At 38.4% G+C, this 23,041-nt stretch overlaps 1 protein-coding gene and 1 non-coding gene across 6 annotated transcripts in view; both read right to left on the bottom strand.

Annotated features, from left to right (window-relative positions):
• Positions 1–19,895, bottom strand: part of LOC115431029 (amyloid-like protein 2) — a 123,897-nt gene extending 104,002 nt beyond the window's left edge. For 3 of the 5 annotated variants that reach the window (XR_003937047.1, XR_003937046.1, XM_030151264.1), the window contains exon 1: positions 19,607–19,895. Coding sequence is in view for 3 of the 5 variants with exons in the window: in XM_030151264.1 (XP_030007124.1) it covers positions 19,607–19,678 (72 nt within the window). In the remaining 2 variants the exon portion in view is untranslated. The remainder of the gene's footprint in view (positions 1–19,606) is intronic. The other 2 variants (XM_030151262.1, XM_030151265.1) reach the window with 1 other exon arrangement.
• Positions 11,856–11,946, bottom strand: trnar-ucu (transfer RNA arginine (anticodon UCU)). Its single transcript is given in 2 exon segments — positions 11,856–11,891; positions 11,910–11,946. It is a non-coding gene; the product is annotated as a tRNA-Arg (tRNA).
• Positions 19,896–23,041: the final 3,146 nt, after the last annotated feature.

Here is a 23,041-nt window from a genome sequence, read left to right as displayed (position 1 = left end):
CAACTTGTAATCCTAGATCACTCATGGTTTGATCTACAGACGTCATTTTTCACCAATGTTTAAGAGAAAATGGCCCTCTAATAATGCTTTTTGACAGATAAAGGAAACCTCTTCTGGTCATTAGTTCGAGAATTAATAAGACAGCTACTACAAGGATAATATCAGGGTCATAGCTCAGCCGCTGCCTGCTGAAAGGAAGTCTGGTGCAGAATGCTAAATATGCCTCCTACTGTAAGGCCTTGAGAAATAACACTCAGCAGACATTCCTATACAAATATCATGTAATAACACAAGAAAAGAATCAATTAGGTGAATAACTGATGAATCTGAGGCATCTGGTGTTTGCTGTTTTAGCTTTTCTCTGTGTAGTCTAATAATATTAGGTAAATAAGTCACATTTGTTACCTATAATTTAACTCATTATGTTGTTTAAGTTTATGGACGAACACTTACACTATTTGTTTAGAAAACTGGAACTCAACCGGCATAAAAGTTTGGATCAGGAACATGATTAATCAGCTGTCACCATATTCACAACTGCCCCAAAAGATTTCCACTCTGAAACCACATTAGGCAGCTTTTTATTCTTATTATTGATGTTTATTTCTTATTATATGACTCTTATCATTGGAATTAATATTTCCAGTTTTGAAGCCTAGAAACTATTGGTTCCTATTGATACCAGCTCAACAAAGCTAAATCAACCAATTCATTAGTCTGTCTATATATAAACCATCACCACTGATAACTTTTAGCTTCAGCTATTGGGATATTTATTGTTAACTAGGTTTTCACTTTTTTTTTTTTTTTTTTCCAGTTTACGTTTCCATTTTTCCTTCATCGATTATCTAAAGTTTCGATATATCACATTCGTACATGCTCGTGTGCTATTTAGTCTGTGTTGTGACATTAGCACATGCCATTTCTAAGCTAACTAACTAGCATGATCCAATGTTGCTGCTGTAGAGGAGCAGAAGAGACGCAATGACATTTTCAAGCTTTTCACTAAATAAATCTCCCAAATCGCTTCCATGGAAATTATTGTAGAGGTTGTTATCGTAGATAGGCACATTTAGGATCCATTTACATGTGCATTTTTCACATAGATTACACGTTGTACTTTTAAATCCTGTTTACTGTGCTTCAACTTAGGATGATTAAATGGGGCTAACGGACAATATACAGACTATCGTATTAGCAGAAGCTGGTGCCAATACTGGCTCATGTAGTAACATAGGGCTTCACAAACAAAAATACTAACTTCAATGAACAATTTTTTAAAGCTTTATAAGTTCAGACTGAAGTTCATTTCCAGATATATTGGTTAATAACTTTGAGGTTAATGTTCATCCATTTAAATTTTTTGACATATTTATTCCTTGAGATTTAATTTGACACTTACCTAGTTCGTAGCAGTGAAACACAGATTACAGAGTCCATGTATACTGCATTTTCAGTGTCGAAATTTTTGAAGTACACAGGTAGGTTAGTGGTTTTTTGTTGACCTTAAACGGTAAAACTGATAAAAACTGTGTGTGTGTGTGTGTGTGTGTGTGTGTGTGTGTGTGTGTGTATATATATGTATATATAAAATGACATCTGCCTTATAGTTTTAGGTCTACTTCTATGGCTATCTCATTAAAAGTACTATTGTTTATCTGAAATAGTGTGTATCTTTGACTGTTGTTCTGTCCAGGTTGTAAAATGTTTTCGGAGCTGGAGTCGGCTCATAATGTCGATTACTTCCAAAGCTCCCGAGCTCATAAACTGGTATTTGGGACAGCGCTAGTATTAGCGATAACAGCCTTACAAATATCCGCCCCTCTTTACTGATTCCTGCACGATGAGGTTCTGAAATCTGTACATTCAATGCTAAGAAGATGAAGGAAATACAGATTAAGGCAAGGACGGGGGCGTTTCTGAAAATGCTCTCTGTGAAATTATACATGACACAATCTGTGTTGTCTGCGAGCATCCTTTATTTCCCAGGGTTAATCACCAGCATTCAAGCTACATTAATTTCCCTCCAGTCGTGTTGTAACTCTCATTTGCCTTATGTTTAAATTATACGACACACAAACCCATTCGGATTTTATTTCCTTTGTGAGGGCAGGATGTGCAATAACCGCCTTTCAGTGAATTAACTGCAACGCTGGAGAACAGGAGCCTAAAGATAAAAGTGGTAAAATAAGAAGAAAACTTTTTTTATTAGGCGGAATAAATCTGTTCCACCTCACAAGTCCAAGGTCAGATTCACCCTCTTCACGTCTTTATAAGTGAAATGGCCCCTGTGTTTTGTCTGCGTCCCAAGTGGGCCATCCTACAGGGCCGCTGTTTGTCCTTGGCCACCTTCTCCTTGAGAAAGTGCTGTATCAGACAGGCTGCTAACAGGGCCGTCACAAAGCCCGAGTACCAGCGGCGGCAGCAGCTGCAGCAGCACAGGCCTCTCCTTGGGGGTATACGGTTACACTGCATTGCTTCTATCGCTTACCGTTCTGACATTTTCATTTCCCTATTCTCTCCTGAGAAAAAAAAAGGATAAATTACGAAAAAAAACAAAAACAGGATGGACTCCATGTTGCTCTTTGTAAAAGCCTGGATGCTACCATTTCCACCACAGGCAAAGGGGGAAAGAAAGGCAAGATATGAAAGGCGCTCAGTAAGCAGGAAGACGGACAGGGAGGGAACTGGAACTAACATGCTCTGTTTTCCCTGGCAGCGCATGGAGTATTTTTGCAGCGTTGCTCAGCAAAACAGAGCACTAAAGCAGAGAGGCAGCTTGCCAGTCATCCAGCAGCTTATCAAGGCAGCAGAAACACCTCCTCCTCCCACTTCCTGCTCTGGAAATCAAACCACAGCACTCTGTACGTACGTAGACTGTACCTGGACACGAGCAGAACCTGATGAAACAGGCATTTAACAGGGCTCTTCAAAACAAACAGAACAAACGGGTCCTGTTGCCTAAGGCTGTGCACTGGCAGGAATACAGAGATGAGATAGGGAGTGTCAAACAGGGACAGCAATTAGTACTGTGATACTGTAAATAAAGCATTAGGTTTGGATTTTTCAGATCTAATTTTAGTTGAATATAAACACGACTCTATTACAGATCGATAGATTCATTGTTATGGCTGAGTAATTGGTTCTAGGGCTGAGCAATCTCATTATCAAATCTGTCATATGAGCAACTTTTCAGAAGGATGGTACAGATTGTGTCATTAAAAAAACATAACAGCGCTTTCCTACTCAGCTAATGGTTGTTTTACATGGTCCATTTCCTCATATACATACAGTATTTTACACAGAGCATTACAATAACACAGTGGTTCCCAACCTTTTTTGGCTTGTGACCCCATTTTAACATCACAAATTTCTGTCAACCCCAGACATTCAAAACTGAGACTTTTTTTTTTTTTTGCTAAAATTAATTTGTTTTTGATCATGTACTAGTTTGCTATACTATGTTGCAAATAAATGTTAATTTTAGATGACAGTTAGTCTATATAATGTATATTATTATCGACGGAGGCAGAAAAGCCAGGTGTAGATTACTGCACAAAGTGAGAATTGGATTTTCCTTGGTCAGGATATGTACAGTCAGTCCAGCTTGGATTTACAAGGCTGACAATTAATACTGAACAAACAATAATTCAAACTATGAATTATGAAAGAGCTACAGCATCTGAAACCGACCACAAAGAACATTTGAAAGATAAACAGAACCACAGTGCTTCAGTTTCAGCTTCACAGTTTGTCATGTCTTTAATGGATTGGGATTGTCTCTCTCAACTCACCATATATTTTTTATTAGTGAGCTTTTTTTTTAATCAATTACTAGAAATTTCAGGCGACCCCATTTGAATTCCACGCGACCCCACGAGGGGGCCCGACCCCAAGGTTGAAAAACACTGCAATAACATACAGGTTTGTAGCATTAATGATATTTGTATTGGATGCTGTAATAGTCAGTTTATTTCTGTTTGTTTACAATGATATTTTAGAATCTTTCTGCACTAAGGTGTTTGGTTTTAGTCCACATTTATTTGCAGAATTTGTGTAATGTGTTTTTTAACAATGTTGAAAGAAATGATGAAAAACCATTACAGGAGGTTATCAGCTGCAGGTCTCATTTCTGAAATTCAAAGTGCAATGCGACTGATTTGCAGAGATTTATTATAAAACTCAGTGGGATAAATTAGGAGACAGCATCTAGGTAATAAATGGAAACAGTGTAGTCGCACATACAGGAAAATGAAGATGTGTTTGTGCACTTCTTTTAGGTATTGTCAAATTGTTGTAATAATATCAGCCTGAAGTGATGCAAATAGACAAAGGTTCTGGTCAGATATAACAATATAATGCATCACACACAGTCTAAACATCAAGAATCCAGAGAAAACAAAACAAAAACGTATAGTATTAGGTGTAGTTTTCCTATATTTTTTTTTTGGAGATGAGAAAACAGTCATTCAGACTGTGAATCATAATTTTACCTCAACATGTCATTATGATCATGATCTTTTGGCCAGACCTACATGAGTAAGAAATTTAACAACAGCGGTGAGGATGGCTTTTTCATGATCATATCAGCATTTAGAAATACTACTAGTCAACTGTAACCCCAACAGACATTTGTTTATCAAGTAAAATGTAGAAATGTAAGGATTTAGTTGAGCTAAAAACACTGTTGGTCATGTTTAACCAATAAAGACCCAAACATCCACCATCTACCAAAATCATCTACTGATATAAATTGTTTAATCCCTGTTGATCAACTACACCATGTAAATAATTGGTGTAAAATGCAGTTATTCATCTTTTCATGGGCATCAGATATGACCCATTTGGATCTTCAGAGGATCCGTAGTTACTGTGGAAACACCGTCATCTTCTACAACACTGATTAACCAGTAAAACCCATAGAGTTGGATCAATGACAATGGATGGACACACTGGGTTTATGTTCAGTTAATGATAGATTTTGCTAAAAAAGTTGCTTTTTCTTCTGTTTTCTCTATTTCTGGTATAAAAATCCTCAACTTTACTCTAAGCTTTTATGAACATGATCGGTGAATTAAATGTTGGAAAATATCTGATTTACATTGAAAAAACACAAAATACAAAAGATAATATTACAGTAAATGGTGATAAACCACTTAAGGATGGTTAAATATAGAGAAAAATTCATTTGGGAACTGCCACAAATGTCACACTGGGTCCTTATGGGTTAAAGCCACTCTATTAAATACTGTGACTGAAAACACCTGAAAACCTGCCGTAGTGATGAAAATGAGGATCACAGGAGGAAATCTAATTCCAAATGTTAATCAGCACAAACAGTAACTAAGCAAAATCAATGCTCATTAGCCATTAAGGAAAAAATGGACACAATGAACTTGTCTTTAAAGAGGAAAACAAGGGATAAATGTATGTAGTTGTAAAACCATGCTATATTATCATTTAGAAAGTGGCAGATTTTATTCTTCCAACTTTCCAACGTTTTTGTGTTGAAATTGTTCGGATTATAGTGTATTATCTGTGAAACTATTCCTGTTAAGTACACATGAAAACTAGCAAGCAAAGGTCTGAGCGAAGGAATCAATATTTGCATATATTATTAAAATGTGAGAGTGCTGTGCTGTTAATTAGAAACCACTGGTGTTTTTGACAGTGAATGCACCAATAATACTGACGTGGAACATCACTATCTTTCACATCCCAACACAGGCTGTACAGACTCCAGACAAAAAATATGAAATACGGACCCGCAGAGTCATATAAATAGACAAAGACAGAAGAATGAAAAAACAAAACAAAACAGGCAACAAAAACAAAGTGCTCAGAAAAGACACATCAATTATAGCTCAAGTTTGGGAAAGTGGCTCTGATTTCAATCCCGTGTTTGACAAGACAGACGAAATTCTGCCGAAGAAAAACAAACCTCATCTAATTCATTTTCTTACATTTTCAGACGCAGCTGAGCAAACAGCAAATGACGCCTGCCACATACTTAAACTGATGCTTTGATTCTTAGCTGCATGGTTTTTTATTGTATCCCACTTTGCATTATTTTTTTTACAGACAAAAGAGGAATTTTTTTCGTGCAGACCTCATTTGGATACGAAAAACCAGACGAGGACGAGGAACAGATGACGTCTTTGTCACGTATGGACAGACAGGGACTTTGGAACGACACCGGCGGGGCCATATGCAGACGTACAAGTGCACTATAACTCATAGATAGCACATCAGATATTTTATTCATGGGAAGAAAAACCCAAGCAGCGAGAGTGACTCATGGAGCTGCAGGGACAAACACACCAGCTGAATGGGGTGGTGGGGGTGACAGGGTTTAACTCACCTACGATGACTGCCTTCTCACTCTCAACCAGAAAATGCATTAAAAAATAACGCCTGAAATGACAGCGCTTCTTTCAGACGGATTAAAGGGGATGTTTTTGTCTAGAGCGTGTAGTCGGTAGCAGGGAAAAGAGCACAATACCGCCAGCCGTTTGCACTTGAGGCTATGCATTCCTGAGCACTCTGGCATATAACCTGACAAAAGGAATTCTCGTGCAACCGCGGTGAGCCAAAAAACACTACAGACTCAGGTGCAGCGGTGTTCACCTTGGCTGCAAATGTACACAACGAGGGCTGTGACGCTGATGCAGACTGGCCCATATACCGGTGCATTCATGAACCCGTTACACTGCGCGCCAAGTGCCCGCCACCCGGGATCTTTCACTGAGAAAAACAGACTAAATATATAATGAGATGAGCTAAAGGGGCTGAGAAATACTCGCACACAAACATGCATTTCCAGCTGCAGAAAAAAAAAAGAAAAGAAAAAGGACTGTAGCCTGGGATAATTAAAGCGCACGCAGAGTCTGGTCGACAAAGCCCGGTATCGTGAGAACAAGGCTCGCCTGATGAGGCCTCTCTATTTAAATCCCCGGGATGAGCTGAGAGTGTGTCTGTCGATGGAGACTCTCCAGGAGACATGCACGGGCTTAGAGGAAGACACAGGGAGGAAGGAAACAGGAAAGGACAGGAGGGAAGGAAACACAGGGGTTATTGATCGAAAAGTTTAAACACTAGTACCAATACCTCGGCTTTGATAACGAGAAAATGCACTGCAGTCAATTCATCTATATTATAAAAGGGAAGTGGACTCTGTGTGTGTGTCATGGGTAGTGGCGGCTGCTCGTCCTTCAGAGAGGGGAAGCTCATTGTCAGCTTACATTAAAAAAAATGTCAAGTTATTTAAAAATAAATTCAGCCCTCTGTTCCTTCATTCATTCATTATCTGAACCCGCTTTATCCTACTAGGGTCACGGGGGTCGCTTGGAGCCTATCCCAGCTACTTACAGGCGAAGGTGGGGTACACCCTGGACACTTCGCCAGTTCATCACAGGGCTGACATATAGAGACAAACAATCACTCTCACATTCACACCTATGGGCAATTTAGATTAACCAATTAACCTATCAGTGCATGTCTCTGGACCGTTCCTTTTTAAGAAAATGGTCAGTGACCTTATCGTATCAACTAAACAAGAAAACATTGAAATTATGTTAAATTGAAACAAGGAATTACAATGAGTGTGTTTTATTTACAGTGAACAAAAAATGAACAAGTACCTTCGTAGTGGTTTCTCTCTCGATTTCACAGCAGAATGCACGACAGTATTAAACTGAACTGTGTCAGTGAAGGAGTAGATCTGAAAACAGCTGTCAATCAAACAGGATTCAGCCTTTCGACTGATCCTCCAATCAGCATGTGGAAGCTTGGCGTCCAGCCCGGCCAAGCTCCACCCACAGCTCCATTTACCCCCAGAGACACCGAGCATCCGGGGGCAGGACAACATCGTGGCATTTATCCAATTACTTTCCAGTTTTGAGGCAATGAAAAAAACTGTTCCACTCAGTCCCATTGAAGTGCATGGACGCTGAGCGTCTACGGACAAATGCACTGAGCAGAGATCGAATGAGAAAACAGCGCAACGGGAATGTATGAGAAGTGAACAACATTGAGTCCGTTGATTTGGGATGAAGCTGATTCTGAACGAACTCGTCTGTGAGATGAGCGTGTTCTAACACATTTGTAGTCAATGAAATGTCAACACAACCGTACATATTTAACCATTTAATTTTCGTAATTTTAGGGGAAGCCGGGCTTCCCTTGCAGTCTATGGGAAATCGCCACTGGTCTCGGGCATCACACAAATTCCGGAAAGAGCTGACTGCTACAGTTTGGCAAACATATGTATTTTTGGTCAAGGAAGAGAACTGTGAAAACAGCAAGTTGATAGGACCAATATTTTGGGAGATAGTAATTTTGGTATGAATAGCCTTACAATCATGTTGCTATGCCCAGAATCTATCAATCCAGACTGTGCCATTCCAGTATCAAAGTCCAGTGCCCGACCATACACTGTAAGCCCGGACTTTGTATTTACTAAAATGCTTTAGTTACAATGTACTAAAATGATTTAAGTTTTACTACATTACTATAAAATATTAAATATATTCTACTAATTTGTAGACATAGTCGAAAGTACGAAAAAGTTTAAGTTGAATGAATTTAAATCATTACGTTTTAGTAATGACCACACCTTTTTATCTCCGCATTGCATTGTGGGTATTGGGCATGTTGTTGAAAATGTGCTATTTTTATGTGCAGGGGTTCAGCGGGGTTGTGGTGTTAATGTTAAATTGGACTTAATGTGTGTTTGCCAATGTTTATTGACCTTTTTGTGTTTGTTTTTGTAGTTCTGTAGAGCTGCATCATGACTGATATCCATAGGCCGAACAATGGCTTTCCTGTTCAGCTATGATTGTTCTTGTTCTTTGCAAATCTTTATGCCTTGCAAAATTAAAAGCACTTCCTGTACTGACAAATTACATTGAGCTGAATTCCTGCCTGACTTCCATCCACGCTACAATATATTGGCTGAATAATTATACAAAGCAATTTATGTTACAAAAGATTTTTTAATGCAAATCAACTTGGAATTGAGTCCAATGAACTGATGACATTAAGTCTAATGATTAAACAAACCAATTGACATTGCAACAAATTTTAGGTTAAATTAACTTGGCATTTAGTGTGTTGTACTTAAAATAGCAATTCCATTCAAATCAAGCATTTAAGTTTAATACACTCCAGTTTTCATACTGATTACTTAAATTTTTTAAGGCATTTTTTAAGTAATCTCAACTTATCCAGTGTAGGAAAGACAGACAGAGACAGAAAACTGCATATGAACCACGCAGCAGCAGGAAGGAATCTGAAAGAATGAAGGCTTAAATTCAATCATCCCTCCTTTAGTGTTATTCAGAGAGCACAGATCAGACTTCAGAGCCCAGCCAACACCACTGATATTACACACAGGTGAGTCATGCTACGCTCTCTGAGATACTTTGAAGTCAGTTTGCCTTCGCAGGGCGTGGAAATGAGGCTTCGATTGAGGCGAGTGGGCGAGAGTTGGGGAGTGGGGGGGGGGTTAACGGGCGGAGTGTATGAGCAGACAGGGAAGGGTAGGGCTCTGGGATTAGTACGTTTCCCTTCGCAGATCTATAAGCACCCTGTGTTTCTTGTCGCTAAGAGGATTCACGGGGATACGGGGCTGTCCCAACAATTGAAAGCACGGTTTTACGTGCTAATCTACAAATTCAAGGGCGAGCCAGACAGATCCGCAGCTGATGGAGCTCACACTGTTGCCGTCAATTTGAGTGACATGGCAGAAGGTGGAGGTCAAACAGGCAATCTTGGGAGCTTAAAGGAGAAGCAAGAAGCAGCTTTAACCCTTTACAGGGCGCTCGTAGAAATACTCTGAAATTCAACATTTCAACCTTAGTGTGTGATCGGAGGTTGTTATGTTGAAAATGAAGGTTAATGAAGTTGCCATATTTGGTTCCTTACCCATAAGTGACAAAAAATAAATAAATACAAGAAGTAAATATAAAAAATACAAGAAAAACACATGTAAGGTGAAAGGAACATATATTTTAGAACATTAGAACATCACTTCTAGAACATTGCAACAACATACAGGTGATTTGCTCTTTATCCAAAAAAAAAAAAAAAAAAAAAAAGTCCAGATTTTTTCAAAACTACAATTTTTTTCCCCAAGACCTTGACTTTATGTGCTTTTATACTTGTGTTCCTACTGTTTTGGTTGACATTGTACCTGTTGTGTGTAGTAGAAACGTACATTTTAATAAATGTATGAATGAATGAATGCATAATTCGCAGTAAATTATGTTTTACTGACAGAAACATTTTCAAAACATATGAAAATCATAGAAGTCCATGAATATCACACAAACAAGTGTCACTAGAATCATTCCAGTACCAGTTAGTGAAATCATATCAGGCTTTTTATATGTTTCACTATGTATTTCTTATCTTACAAGATTATGTGCCTTTGTACATACTCTATAATTCAACTATGAGAGAAACTTTTTTCAATACTTTAAGACTTTCACATAAAATTCTAGACTTTTCAAGGTCTGGAAAACAGCGTATCAAAATTCCATACTTTTTAAGACTTTCAAGACCTGTGCAAGCACCCTGATATAAGTGCTGATCCAGACACCTGTCAACATCCACATTATCCCTTTGCACATCATTACTTACATTCTGGGGCGCTGCTAGCAATTGTGGGCCCCATGAAAGCTAAACAATGTGGGCCCTTTGTAAAATTCAGTGTCTTATTTATTTGTTGGAGTGGGGGTGGTGGGGGGTATGTACGTGGGGTAGGGGCAGCAGTTATAGACGTGGGAGTGCGGTCCATAACTAACGTAACTAATGCTGGCGTGACGCGAAAGTAAAACTTAACATGCTTTCAATGTCCGACTCCCAGTTTCTATGCCTCTATTATACAGCGGACCTTCCACAAAATTTTCCCAATTTCTAATCTGTATCCACTGGACCCCCTCCTCTGCTCTATGGGCCCCCCAGAAATGCTGGGCCCCATGAATTTGTCATGTTTACCCCCCCTTTACAGCGCCCCAGCTTACATTAGCACCATTACTTCATGGTACCTAACAAAGCAGTTCTACTCACTGTTCATGCAGAGGTGGACCTTACAGACCCTGTAGACCACATTAGACCTCAGATTGTTGACTCACTAGAACTGTTGCTGTCACTGTCTTGTAATGCTTGCAGAAATTACCAAAAATAGTCACTTGCCCGATAAAGGGTTAACCATGCTCCACCACCCACAACAAAACTCAGCGATTATTATCAAATGGGAAGGATACTGATTGTTGTTTTGGGAGGTTTTCAGGCGTAAAAATGTCTGCCCCCACCCTCGTTCCTCCTCGGTATCTTGATCAGTACTGTATGCTAACGACACCCTGGGTTGTCCCGGCTATTCAGGGCCACACAAAAGGCCCGCATAGGGAATCATTCAGCCCTGCTAACGGGCAGCTCCAAAGCACCCGCCCCGGCAATCACAGCCAACTGGGGGGCATTCATTCACATGCAATTGTTCACTATCAGCCCATATCCAGAGTAAACACACACAAGAGCACACATTAATATCAATGCTCGCCTACAAGAACACACAGTCTAACACCAAGGCAGAGTCTGGATGATAGGAGGGAAAAACAGGACAGCAACCAAAAGAGCAAGAAGCACAGCAACACATTTATTTTAGACTTATGCTGAACAGATTTTTTCAGTTTTTTTTTCTTCTACCACCAGGAACTTCCCATACAAACCTGTGGAGGAGGTGAGATGTAGAGACCAAACAATTAACGCATTTGACTGAATAATGTGCAACAAGGGGAGCTTTTACTAACTAAATACACTTTATTGATCCCACACTGGTAGACTGCAGAAAACTCCGACTCTGGTGGGACTCGAACCCACAACCTTTGAATCTCTCCTGTTAGTTTTACTAGAAGTCCAATGCGCTATCCATTGCGCCACAGAGCCAGCTATTGGAATAAAGAAAAGTCGGCAAAATATACTTAAAAAATGTACTTTTGACAATTAGTTCCAGATTTACTGATTAATTATGATAAGTTGATGTTCAATTATCCAGATTTTAGCTACTTGACAATAACTTATATGCTCAATTTAACAATTATTTACCTTCTAATAGAGTCAAAGATCAGGCAGGTCAATAAAATGATCATGATTATTTTCATAATGTATCATAAAAAAAGATTAAATCACAGTTATTATCATTAATTACTGCTTTACTTTATGTTTCAAGTTAATTTTTTTTACATTCTCTGCTGAAACATAGAAAATAATCCAATGTTTTATTGTGTACTCATATTATGATGTTGAACTATTAATCCAATCACAATATTTCCTTGTACATTTATATAATCGCTGAACATTTAGAGTCAAAGGTCCAGATTTATGAGGATTTAGGGTGATGTAATATCAGGAACGGCAAAAAAATTGGCACGATCTGTGTTTGTTGGTGATATTATGGGTAACACTGTGTCCTATGTGTTTTTTTATGCTAGTTTACATTTGTATGTTTGAGTTGGAAAAATATATAGCTGGCAAAATGAGTCATCTGGGCGTTTTCCTTGATAAACTCAGCGACATGACTCAAAACTATGTCACAAATTGTGATATAGCCTTCAACTACTGCAGTGTGTTTTTCTTACACCATAGTATTTCTTTTGTTAAACCTCTAGATCAGTGTTTCTTAACATTTCTTACTACCCCCCAGGAGGCGTTGGGACATCTTCAGGGGCATTTGGAATGAGAAAGTTGAGAGGGGGGCGCTCAGGCACAAATGGGGGGCATTAGTCACTGTTATACATTACAACATTATACATCACTCACTCCCACCCCCCAGTGTAAGGAGTGTGTGTGTGTGGGGGGGGGTATACTCCTCCCACATCACAAATTTGTTTTTGGGGGGTGCCAGGTGGCCAGTGATGAGGTGAGGGGGGCTTTACCTACTGAGCTCTATAACCCATCACATCCTCCCCAAACAACTCTGTCACCTTATTTACAGAATAACACACACGCCCCCCACCCCCGTCCCAAATTTGTTTTCGGGGGTGCCAGGTGGCCAATGATGAGGTGAGGAGGGCTTTACCTACTGAGCTCAATAACCCCACCACATCCTCCCCAAACAGGTCCGTCACCTTATTTATAGAATAAAGTACATGCCCCCCCCCCCATCCCAGATTTGTTTTTGGGGGGCGCCAGGTGGCCAATGATGAGGTGAGGGGGGCTTTACCTACTGACGTCCTTCGCAAACAAGTCCGTTGTGGTTGCAGTTTTTTTCCAGGGGTGGGGGGGCAGGGGCATGAGGCTCCTAATGCCATTAATGGGCATTTGTTCAAAAAAGGTTGAGAAACACTGTTCTAAATAGTTGAAATATTCTGTTCCTTGCCACACATTTGCCATGTTCTGGCCTTGAAAATACTTTCAATCCACAAATAACTTTGACTGTGGACCAAACTTCAGCCTGATGCTTGCTGTTTTCTGCTGGGGTTTTTGTCATGGTAACATTTTTGGTCACATCGCCCAGCCTTAGTCAAAGTTGTTCCTTTTCAGACAGTGTGATACTGGTTTATTACTTGGCTATCAGCTTTTTCCAGCTCTAAACTACAGAGCGGTCTTTAAAAATCCATCATTGGTCGACCTCTAATCTCAGCACGTTTCCACTGCACTGGGTCTAAATATGGTTCCTGGGATTCTTATTTTATCCCAGCTCAAGGATAATACTTTGTTGGGGGTGAAGGTGGCTGCAGTGAACATTTGTAATTGGTTGCAGCGTTTTTCTTCATCCACCGTGTTTAATAAGCCTTAGCTTTCTATACAGTTATTTACTGTGTTTTTACACTTTTGGACACACATTTATAGAGATTTTTGAAGAGCTGCATGAAAAAATGACATGTAAATACTGCGTCGGTAGACTAATCTGCCTGGTATTTATGGGAATTTGAGAACTGATGCTCTGAAAGAACCTTTTACTTCCTGAGACTAGAGTGCTAGGGTTATAAAATGTATAATATTAGGAATGAAACTTTCTTGGATGACTAACCCATCAGTTATTTCCTTGATTAATCACTTAATTGTTTGTTCTAATGTCAGAAAATGGTGAGAAAGTGCTTCCCAAAATCCCAAATGTCATCCTCATATGTCTTCTTTAATTGACAGTCCTTCTGCAAAAGTCAAGTTTTGCAAAATACAGAAAAACAAGAGAAAATGCTCATTTTTAATAAGCTGTTATCGGAGAGATTTGGACTTTAATGTCCAAAAATATCACTCAGACTGGTTACTGATGATCAAAGTAGTTGCCTACTGATGTAATAGTCAACGACTGATTGACAAATTGCTGCAGCTCTTACAAAAAAGGGCCCTGTACAGTGACATTCCTGCACATCATGGACAAGATTGGCGTATCCTTTCCTTCCTATGGGGCAACATTAACTGGCAAAACAGATCCCATTTAACCCATAAGCACCTAGTGTGACTTTTGTGGCAGTTACCAAATGAATTTTTCTCTCCATTTAACCTTTCCTAAGTGATTTATCACCATTTGTTATAATATTATCCTCTGAATTTTACATTTTTTCCAGTGGAAATCATCTATTTTCTTAAGTTGAATTTACTGATAATGTAGATGTTCATAAAACCTCACAATAAATTCAAACGTTATTATATTAAAACAGAAAAAAAAATTAAGAAAAAGTGTTTTATTCAGTCCAATCTATCATTAACTGAATATAAACCCAGTTTGTCCATCCACTGTCATTGATCCAACTCCATGGATTTTACTGGTGAGTCAATGTTGTAGAAGATGACAGTGTTTCCACAGTAACTCCAGTAACTCCTTTCACCGTACATGTGTTTTTCTTGTATTTTTTTATATTTACTTCTTGGATTTTTTATGTTTTTAGCCACTTACAGATAAATAACCAAATATGATAACTTGCTTGACCTTGATTTTATACATGACAATAAAAAATATGAACATTTTCACAAAAGTAATAAAGTCTTTTTATGTCCTCCAATAATACACCACGGTTGATATTTAGAATGTCAGAGTATTTCTATGTGTGCCCTATAAAGGGTTAAAACTACACCCTTTAAATAACCACCTTCCTCACAAGCCCAGTCTCGCTTTGGAGGATGATATGTGCAGTCGATGGTGAAGCCCCAGTGGAAGGATTTCTGCATTTTATGACGTACTTGGGGAAAAAAAAAAAAAAAATCAGATGGTGTGTTGTGTAACACTCATCATTTTTACTCAGTGTGTCATGGCTGTGATAATCTTTGCTTGCTTAAGTCAGCAGAGAATAAAATGTCCTGAATGCATTAAGTGTTCCAGATATTCTGTTTTCCATTAATCCACTGGGAACCATATCAGCAAATGCCTCAGTGTGATGCAATTCTCCACTCCAACCTGCTGTATATCCTCTGGCGTACGCTGTAATTTCTAAACCATCTCCTGAAAACACACAGCTGCACATGTCAGATTGGAGTCAGATTGAAATAAGAACATACTCGCTGTGTTTTGGATACAAGAAGTGATAAGAGATTATGAAGCAAGAAGATTGAGAGAGTAAAAAAAAGAGGTAGAAATCAGTGCGGAAAAGCCCTTTTGAAGCCTGGGTGTAAAGGGGACACAGCTGAAGAAACAAAAGCTTCACTATCAGCCACTCTCACAGTTATCTGACAAAACAAAGCCGTTTACACAGCTGAAGTCACGGGCTAATCCCCAAAACTGCTAAGAAAGAGGAAGTGTGAAACAAAAAAAAGTGGCCGTCTGGTCCAGTGATACATCAGCAAAGAAAATACACAAAGAGAGGAGGATAATGGAGGGTGAGCGGTGGAGTAGAGGGAATAAAACAGCGATAACTGAAGAGACCTGGACCGTGAACGCGCATCTGAGGAGCTTCTCTACTACTAATAAATTCAAGCCCAAGGTCCAGGGCGGCATGTGCAGTCAGCATGTCAGCACAGTCATGTCTGCTTCAGTTGTGTGTCCAGAACGGCCTGATCTGCACACACCAACACCTACACCGACACACAACATACACACACACACACACACTGTCGACACAGGAGATTCATTACTGGAAAGCAGTTTAATGCAGCACGGGCCATGAATACTATCTGAATACTGCAGTCGTGTCAAAAGGTGGGACATTATACGGATACAGAGGTAAGTAGGACTGGGTGAAGTGGCTGCAATAGTCATGACGATTAAAAATGACGATAATTATCAGGATAAATGACGAATTGGGATTTCTTAAAGATCAAAGGCGAAACAACACACAGTCTGTTTCAAAACTGCTACAAGATGAAACAAAAATAATGTAACGTCACAAAAAACTGTTTAGCAAAACAATGACACAATATGAAAACAATGTAATGAAATGAAAACGACATAAAAAGATGAAAAGCAATGTAACAAAGTAAAAACGATGCAACAAGACAAAATCAAAGCTACAAGATGGAAACGATGTAACTAAACATACACGATGTAAGAAGATGAAAACAACGTAAAAGTAAAAACAACATGACAAGACAAAAACAGTGTAACAAAATGAAAATGACACAAAATGAAGACAATGTAATAAAATTAAAAATATATAGACGAAAACAATGTAACACAAGACAAAATCAAAGCTACAAGATTGAAACTATGTAACAAAACAAAAACGATGTACGAAAATGAAAACAATGTAACAAAGTAAAAACGTGAGAAGACAAAAACAATGTAAAAAAACAAAAACAACACAAAATGAAGACAATGTAATAAAATTAAAAATATATAAAAAGAAGAAAACAATGTAACACAAGACAAAATCAAAGCTACAAAATTGTAACTATGTAACAAAACAAAAACGACGTAACAAAATGGAAACAATCTAACAAAACAATGACAACCCAGCAAGATAAAAATATAACAACATGAAAACTACGTAACAAAACAAAAACAATTTAATGACATGAAAACAACATAACACAGTAAAAACTACAAAAACTATGTAACAAAATATAAACGACACAAAATGAAAACAATGTAAAATAATGAAAAATATACTTTAATAAGACAACAACAACGTAACAAATGAAAACGAGGCAATAAGACCAAACTGATGCAACAAGTTAACTACACAACGAAACAAAAACGTGACAAGATGAAAACAACAACTTTAAATGCCACAATACAAATACCAATGTGATATCATGACTTGCATAAATATTCACGCCACTTTTAATTGCTGTGTTATCTGTACGCATTTTAAGCTACATGCCGTTATTAGCCCCCTCTCCAACCTGAACTGATGTGTCAAATACCCCGCACTTGGTGGAAATTGACAACTGATCAAATGGCGTGGAATAACACACGAAAGGTCGAAAATGCGTACGTACAGAACACCAAGTGCCATATGAAATGGCATGACATATAATGCCATTTCTTGAGCTCAGTCTCCAAATACAGTGTAACAACATGAAAATAACACATGGTAAAACATATGATGAAATTATGCAAAAAAACAAAACAACTAAGGTAGAAACAAGTCATTAAATGATGTGACACTGAATTCTGAGAACATTTCACTTGAAATGCATCCATTTTAAAAGGTATTTCAACATATTATTATGAATGAAAGAGGTTATAAACCTCATAGAGGACTTTAAAGTCATGGAAATCACTGATACTGTTTGTTTATCTCTTTCTTACTTTCTTTACTCCTGTTTTACTTTCTTTCTTATGAACCTTTTGGTATTTATATGTGAAATTGCTTTTTCACAGAGATCCTCCGAGTAGCTGGGATTTAATGTTTATCAATACAATAACATTTCCACTTCTTCTGAGTGTCAAACTGCATTTCCTCGATGTTTTCTCATATTCAGATTAAAATGCGCATAACAAACTTGAATGGAAATACACCTACAGGTATCGTGATGCATCATAGAAGTTGTGTATCGTGATACTGCTGTTACTGTGGACATCGTATCGTAACAATATTGTGAATGACTGTGATTCCAACCTCTAAAATGTAATCTGTTTGTTTCTCTCATCACTCATCACTCATCTTTCATCCTGTTTCTTCTATTTTCTTGCTTTTAAATCATCTGTGTTTTCGATGCGTGAGGTGACTGTCTGAGGTGAACATTAGTGCACGATTATGCGTATCTGGAGGAAAAGCAGATGCAAACCATGAATATTAACCCATCCGCTGTGCATCCATATTCAGTGCAGGTGATGTTGGACTGCATCCGAAATATCAAACAAAGACTCGACCTCTTCCCTGTAGGTCACACGCTGATCATTAAATCACCTCAGCATGCATCTCACAGTCAAAGCGCCATAAATTCCTCAATTTAATCTGGGTGACTGATCAGGAAAACGTATTGATCCCATCCATTAATCACCTCTGGAGAGTCTGTACGCTATTGATCAGCACGTCTGAGCAGTTAGGAAGGCTGTCGGAGGCGATCATTGCAGAGTCAGACGGGTCTTTGTAGACAGAGTGCAGCAGCATGGATTTTGTTGAGGGGACATAATAACTATTACCCCCCCCTCCTCCTCTTCCTCCTCCCCAACACCACCACTACAACACACACTCACACACACAATGCCAGCCAATACTGCCTCAAAATGGCCGAGGGTTTGTCGCAAATGCAGGAGAAAGAGCGAGAGAGGAGAGAGAAACCTTCCCTGACATCCAGTTTGCAGAGCCAGGACGAGACGTGGTGTTAGAGTGTTTTGTCAGGAACACTGGTGTTTACTCTCTTTTTTGTTGTGTTTGTAGAGGGGAAGTGGAAGTGGAAAGGGGGAGGTGGGGGTGAGGGTGAGTCTGAGTGTGAGGGGGGGGTTGGCTCTGAAAATGGGTGCATTGTCATCCTATAACACAGACGTCAGTGAAGGCATCATCGTCCAGGGACAACAACTGGTGAAGCAGCAGGAAAATAGGACAGCAGGTATAAGGTAGGTAAGGACTGAGAGCACGTGTGGAAGTGGAAGTGGGAGTGGGTGTGTTAGCGCCAGAAAAACCTCCATCTACATCCACTTCAAGACCCACAATTGACTCTGTGAAGCCTCTGACACATCCCAGATTCCATCCTGTCTGAGTGGAAAACATGCAGATGTGTTTAACCTCTGCACACTAAGATGTTGGAGACCCTGGGCAGAAGAAGTCCAGTCCGGGTCCCACAGGCCCCACGCAGGACCATCTCTGCAGCAAAAAGTCCACACAGTTCAACTCACACCAACAAACTGAGATCAAGCAGCACAACAGTGAGCTGAACCATAAACCAAAGTGGGCTGGTTCACGTCCATCCAAGACTCAAACCTGTTCTCATATGAGCTCCTACAACTACACAATGACGCACAAAACACACAAACCACGCACGTCCCGTTACTTCTGTGGGAAAAAGTGTTTAAAGCTCATTCATAAAACAATCAGATGAGAAATAAAGCAGGGTCTGGGTAAGTGGATCAGCAGAGACATGCTCCACACAGGCCGAAAAGATCTGCTTTTTCATCACAAAACCACGCGTGTATGTGTGTGTGTGTGTGTGTAGGTGTGTGTGTGGATCAGGACAACCTTCACACGGCACTGCGTAAATCTGTAAATACATTCGGTGTTTTTACCTCAATGTATCCGGACAGAGCTGGAACCACAATGCCCAAAACCAGGACAGATATGGCTGGGACTGAACCCATCTTCCACGGTCTCCGGGTTCTTTCTCGATCTGCTGTAAATAACTTATATCCTAAGCGCCGTGTGCGTGGGGTGTCGTCCTGGGAACAGAGTCCTGCTGGGATAATGCGCTGGTGTGTCCCGTGCAGCGGGACCTGATCCTGTCTCCGCCGTCGGAGGGTTCGTGCGTCGGTGTCCTCTGGTGAAATGTGGCCGGACTGCGCGTCTGTGGCGGCGGCTCCGTCCGCTGCCTCCTCCCCTTCCCTCTCCCCCTCCCCCCAGATCCCGGATCCCCGCTCCACTCGCCCTCCGAGGGGTCCGCTGCGCCACCGTGCGTCCGCCTGCGCCCAGGACACCCGCAACCACTGCGCACTTTGGAGCAAATACGACCAAGTGGCCCGCTTTGGCCCGGTTTAAACCAATAATCAGGTCAATGTCCCGCTGTTTTCAGTTTAATTTCATTTCAGTGTTAGTTTTTGGCTTCATTTACTGATTATGTTCGTTTTTATCATTAGGTTTATCATTTTATTTCTTTAATATATTTATTGGTTATTTTCATTTTTACTTTGACTTTTTCTTTTTTTTTTTTGGTGCTCATTTTACGCATTTTTGCTGTATTTTGTTCCTTATTTTGTAATGTTCTGTCTGAATTATCTACTTTTTTAGTTTTTATTTACACTTTTTTGTTATTAATTTTGTTTTTTTTGTGTGTGTGTGTGTGTGACTCTTCATAATCATTCTTACTCATGTGGTTGATTGTATTGCTTATATTGTTTGGATCACTTTTATTGTTTTGTTCATTATTTAGTCATTTTGTTTATTTTATTCATTATTGTTGTTGTTTTTAAACTTAGTTTCTTGCTACTTTTTCTACATTTGCTTATTGTTTTGCTTATTTGAATTACTAATTTTGTTCAATTTTTGTTTTATTGTTTTCTTTAATCATTTTTTGACTTTTTGATTATTTTGTTCATCTTTGCTCATTTTGTTGATTCATTTTTGTAAGATTGTTGCTCATTTTCACCATTTTGCCCATACTTATGACAATTTTGCTAATTTTCTTGTTTTTGTTATTTTTTGTGGGTCTATTTTGTTCAGAATTTGATTTTTTATTTCATTCACAATAGAGGGTTTTTTTGGTTTTTTTTTTTTTAATCTCATTTTGGTCCTTTTTGTTTTCTCTTTTTGTTGATTACTTTGTTCAATTTTGTATATTTGTTGCTAATTTTATAAATATTCTCATTGTTTTGCATATTTTTGTTGTTCATTTTGTTAATTGTTCATCATTTTGTTCACTTTTTCATTATTTTGCTCATCCTAGCTCAGTTTTTGGTTACTTTGTTCATTTTTGTAGATGCTGTTTTGCTAATTCTATTCATTTTTGTTCATTTTGTTGATGAATTTGTTGCTTCATATACTGTTCTGAGTTCAGTTTTGAGAGACTGTAGGCTATTTATATGTACTTTAATTATTTTACATCAAAAAATCCATACAATGTAATGAATAAATATTAAATTGGGTCCATTAGAAAGAAGTAACCAAGATAAATTTAGTTTTTTTTGTTTTGTTTTTTAACTAATTGTTTAATTACATAAACAGACGACCACATACTGTTATCCATGAATAACACAGACGGACTTCACCCTGTTGACCAAATAAGCAAAATGATATCATCATAATATTAGAATTACTTTCTCGAACACATTCAACAGTGTTTACGTCTGCAGACTCCTATTACATTTTAGCTAAGATGATATTTTTTTTGATATTCATTTATTATGCAGAAAAATGATTCAGAGTAGCTTCTTTCACTAAAACTTTTTATTTACATTGTGGAGGTGCAGTTTAATTCCCTAAATCTCCATAATGTAATTTCATAAAGAGGTCTAAATCCACACACAGACACACTCAGCCTTTTATGGTAATAACATTTGGATTTTGGCCTAAACTCGTTCTATTTCCTGTCTGATGGAAAAGCTTTGTGTATTTTTATCTTGGCTTCAGGTGGGGCTCTCAGAGAGGTTATTAATTTCTGAATATCAGCCGTTAGACGTGCTGGAACAAGTTACGCAAGTTATGTCTAATCTTCAGACGTGGCAATTTGATCCCAAGATACCTCAGTAAAAACGCCTCCGGGAAAAGCAGAGAATTAATTTTCCATTTTCCCCAGGTAACAGTAGTTCAGTAAGATTAAGTTGAGCTCCATTTAAGTGTTTCTTCGCCTTTGGTAAGATTTATTACAAGCAGACGAGTAAAGCATGGCTCTCCTTTTAATTTAGGCTGGTGTGACGGTATTCTAATACCAGTGTGAGATTATAAACAAATGTGAAGGAGTGCAGAAGCTTTATTACAGTCCCAAAGTTTCCCCAGTTTTTAATGTAGGAAAAGGACTCGTCAGCATCACGGTTCAGTGTTTAATACTTTATAATAATCCACAGCAATAGAAGGAAATGGATGAGTTTCAGAACTGGCTTTGCTCAATGTTTCTGACACTTTTTTTTTTTTTTTAAAGTGATCCTCAAGTCTAAGACTGATGAAGACCCAGTGATGGATGATACAGGTCATCCAATCAGGAAACACGGAATCAGGATAAAGAGATATGTCATCAGAAAACGTTATTATTGCCACCAAATATCTGACAGATACAATAGATCTGACAGGGTGCATGTTATGAACCTCAACCTCATGAACCTAATTTTTAATTATAATGTCTAACTCACAAAATAAACATGCAATATCAAGGATGAACAACACAAATACATTTGTGGTCTCCTCAGATCTATTTCAGATGACTCTCCACCTGCTACTGAAAACAGAATAAAAGAACTAGACTGAACCGATGAAGATAGATAGATAGATAGATAGATAGATAGATAGATAGATAGATAGATAGATAGATAGATAGATAGATAGATAGATAGATAGATAGATAGATAGATAGATCTAACAATGCCTACATATGAGCTATTGTACCTATAAAATCAAGTAAAATGTGCTGTTAACGCATTGAGGTGTTGTGAGGTGTTGTTTAACTATGTGTACTCACTGACCTCATGTGGTCAAAGTGGGTAACTATATCTATGTACTTCGCGCGTCTTATTTTGAAAGGATCCACCACAACCAGATATGATTTCCGGAAATAAGACTAAATTTAATTAAAAAATAAATAAATAAATTATATATATATATATATATATATATATATATATATATATATATATATATATATATATATTTCTAATTCATTAAAAAATATAACCTTAAACTTTACTTGAGGCAACAAATGATACAAGAAAACAGCTATGTACAAAAAAAAAAAAACTCCTTAAAACAAAACGATTATTTTTATTGGGCAACATCGGCCTCCTTTTTTTTCTGATTGGCTA

The sequence above is a fragment of the Sphaeramia orbicularis genome, chromosome 13 (assembly GCF_902148855.1).
Source record: "Sphaeramia orbicularis chromosome 13, fSphaOr1.1, whole genome shotgun sequence".
NCBI classification, from domain to species: Eukaryota; Metazoa; Chordata; class Actinopteri; order Kurtiformes; family Apogonidae; genus Sphaeramia; species Sphaeramia orbicularis.
Note: the sequence above shows the minus strand (reverse complement) of the source record. Positions and strands in the feature narration are given on the sequence as shown.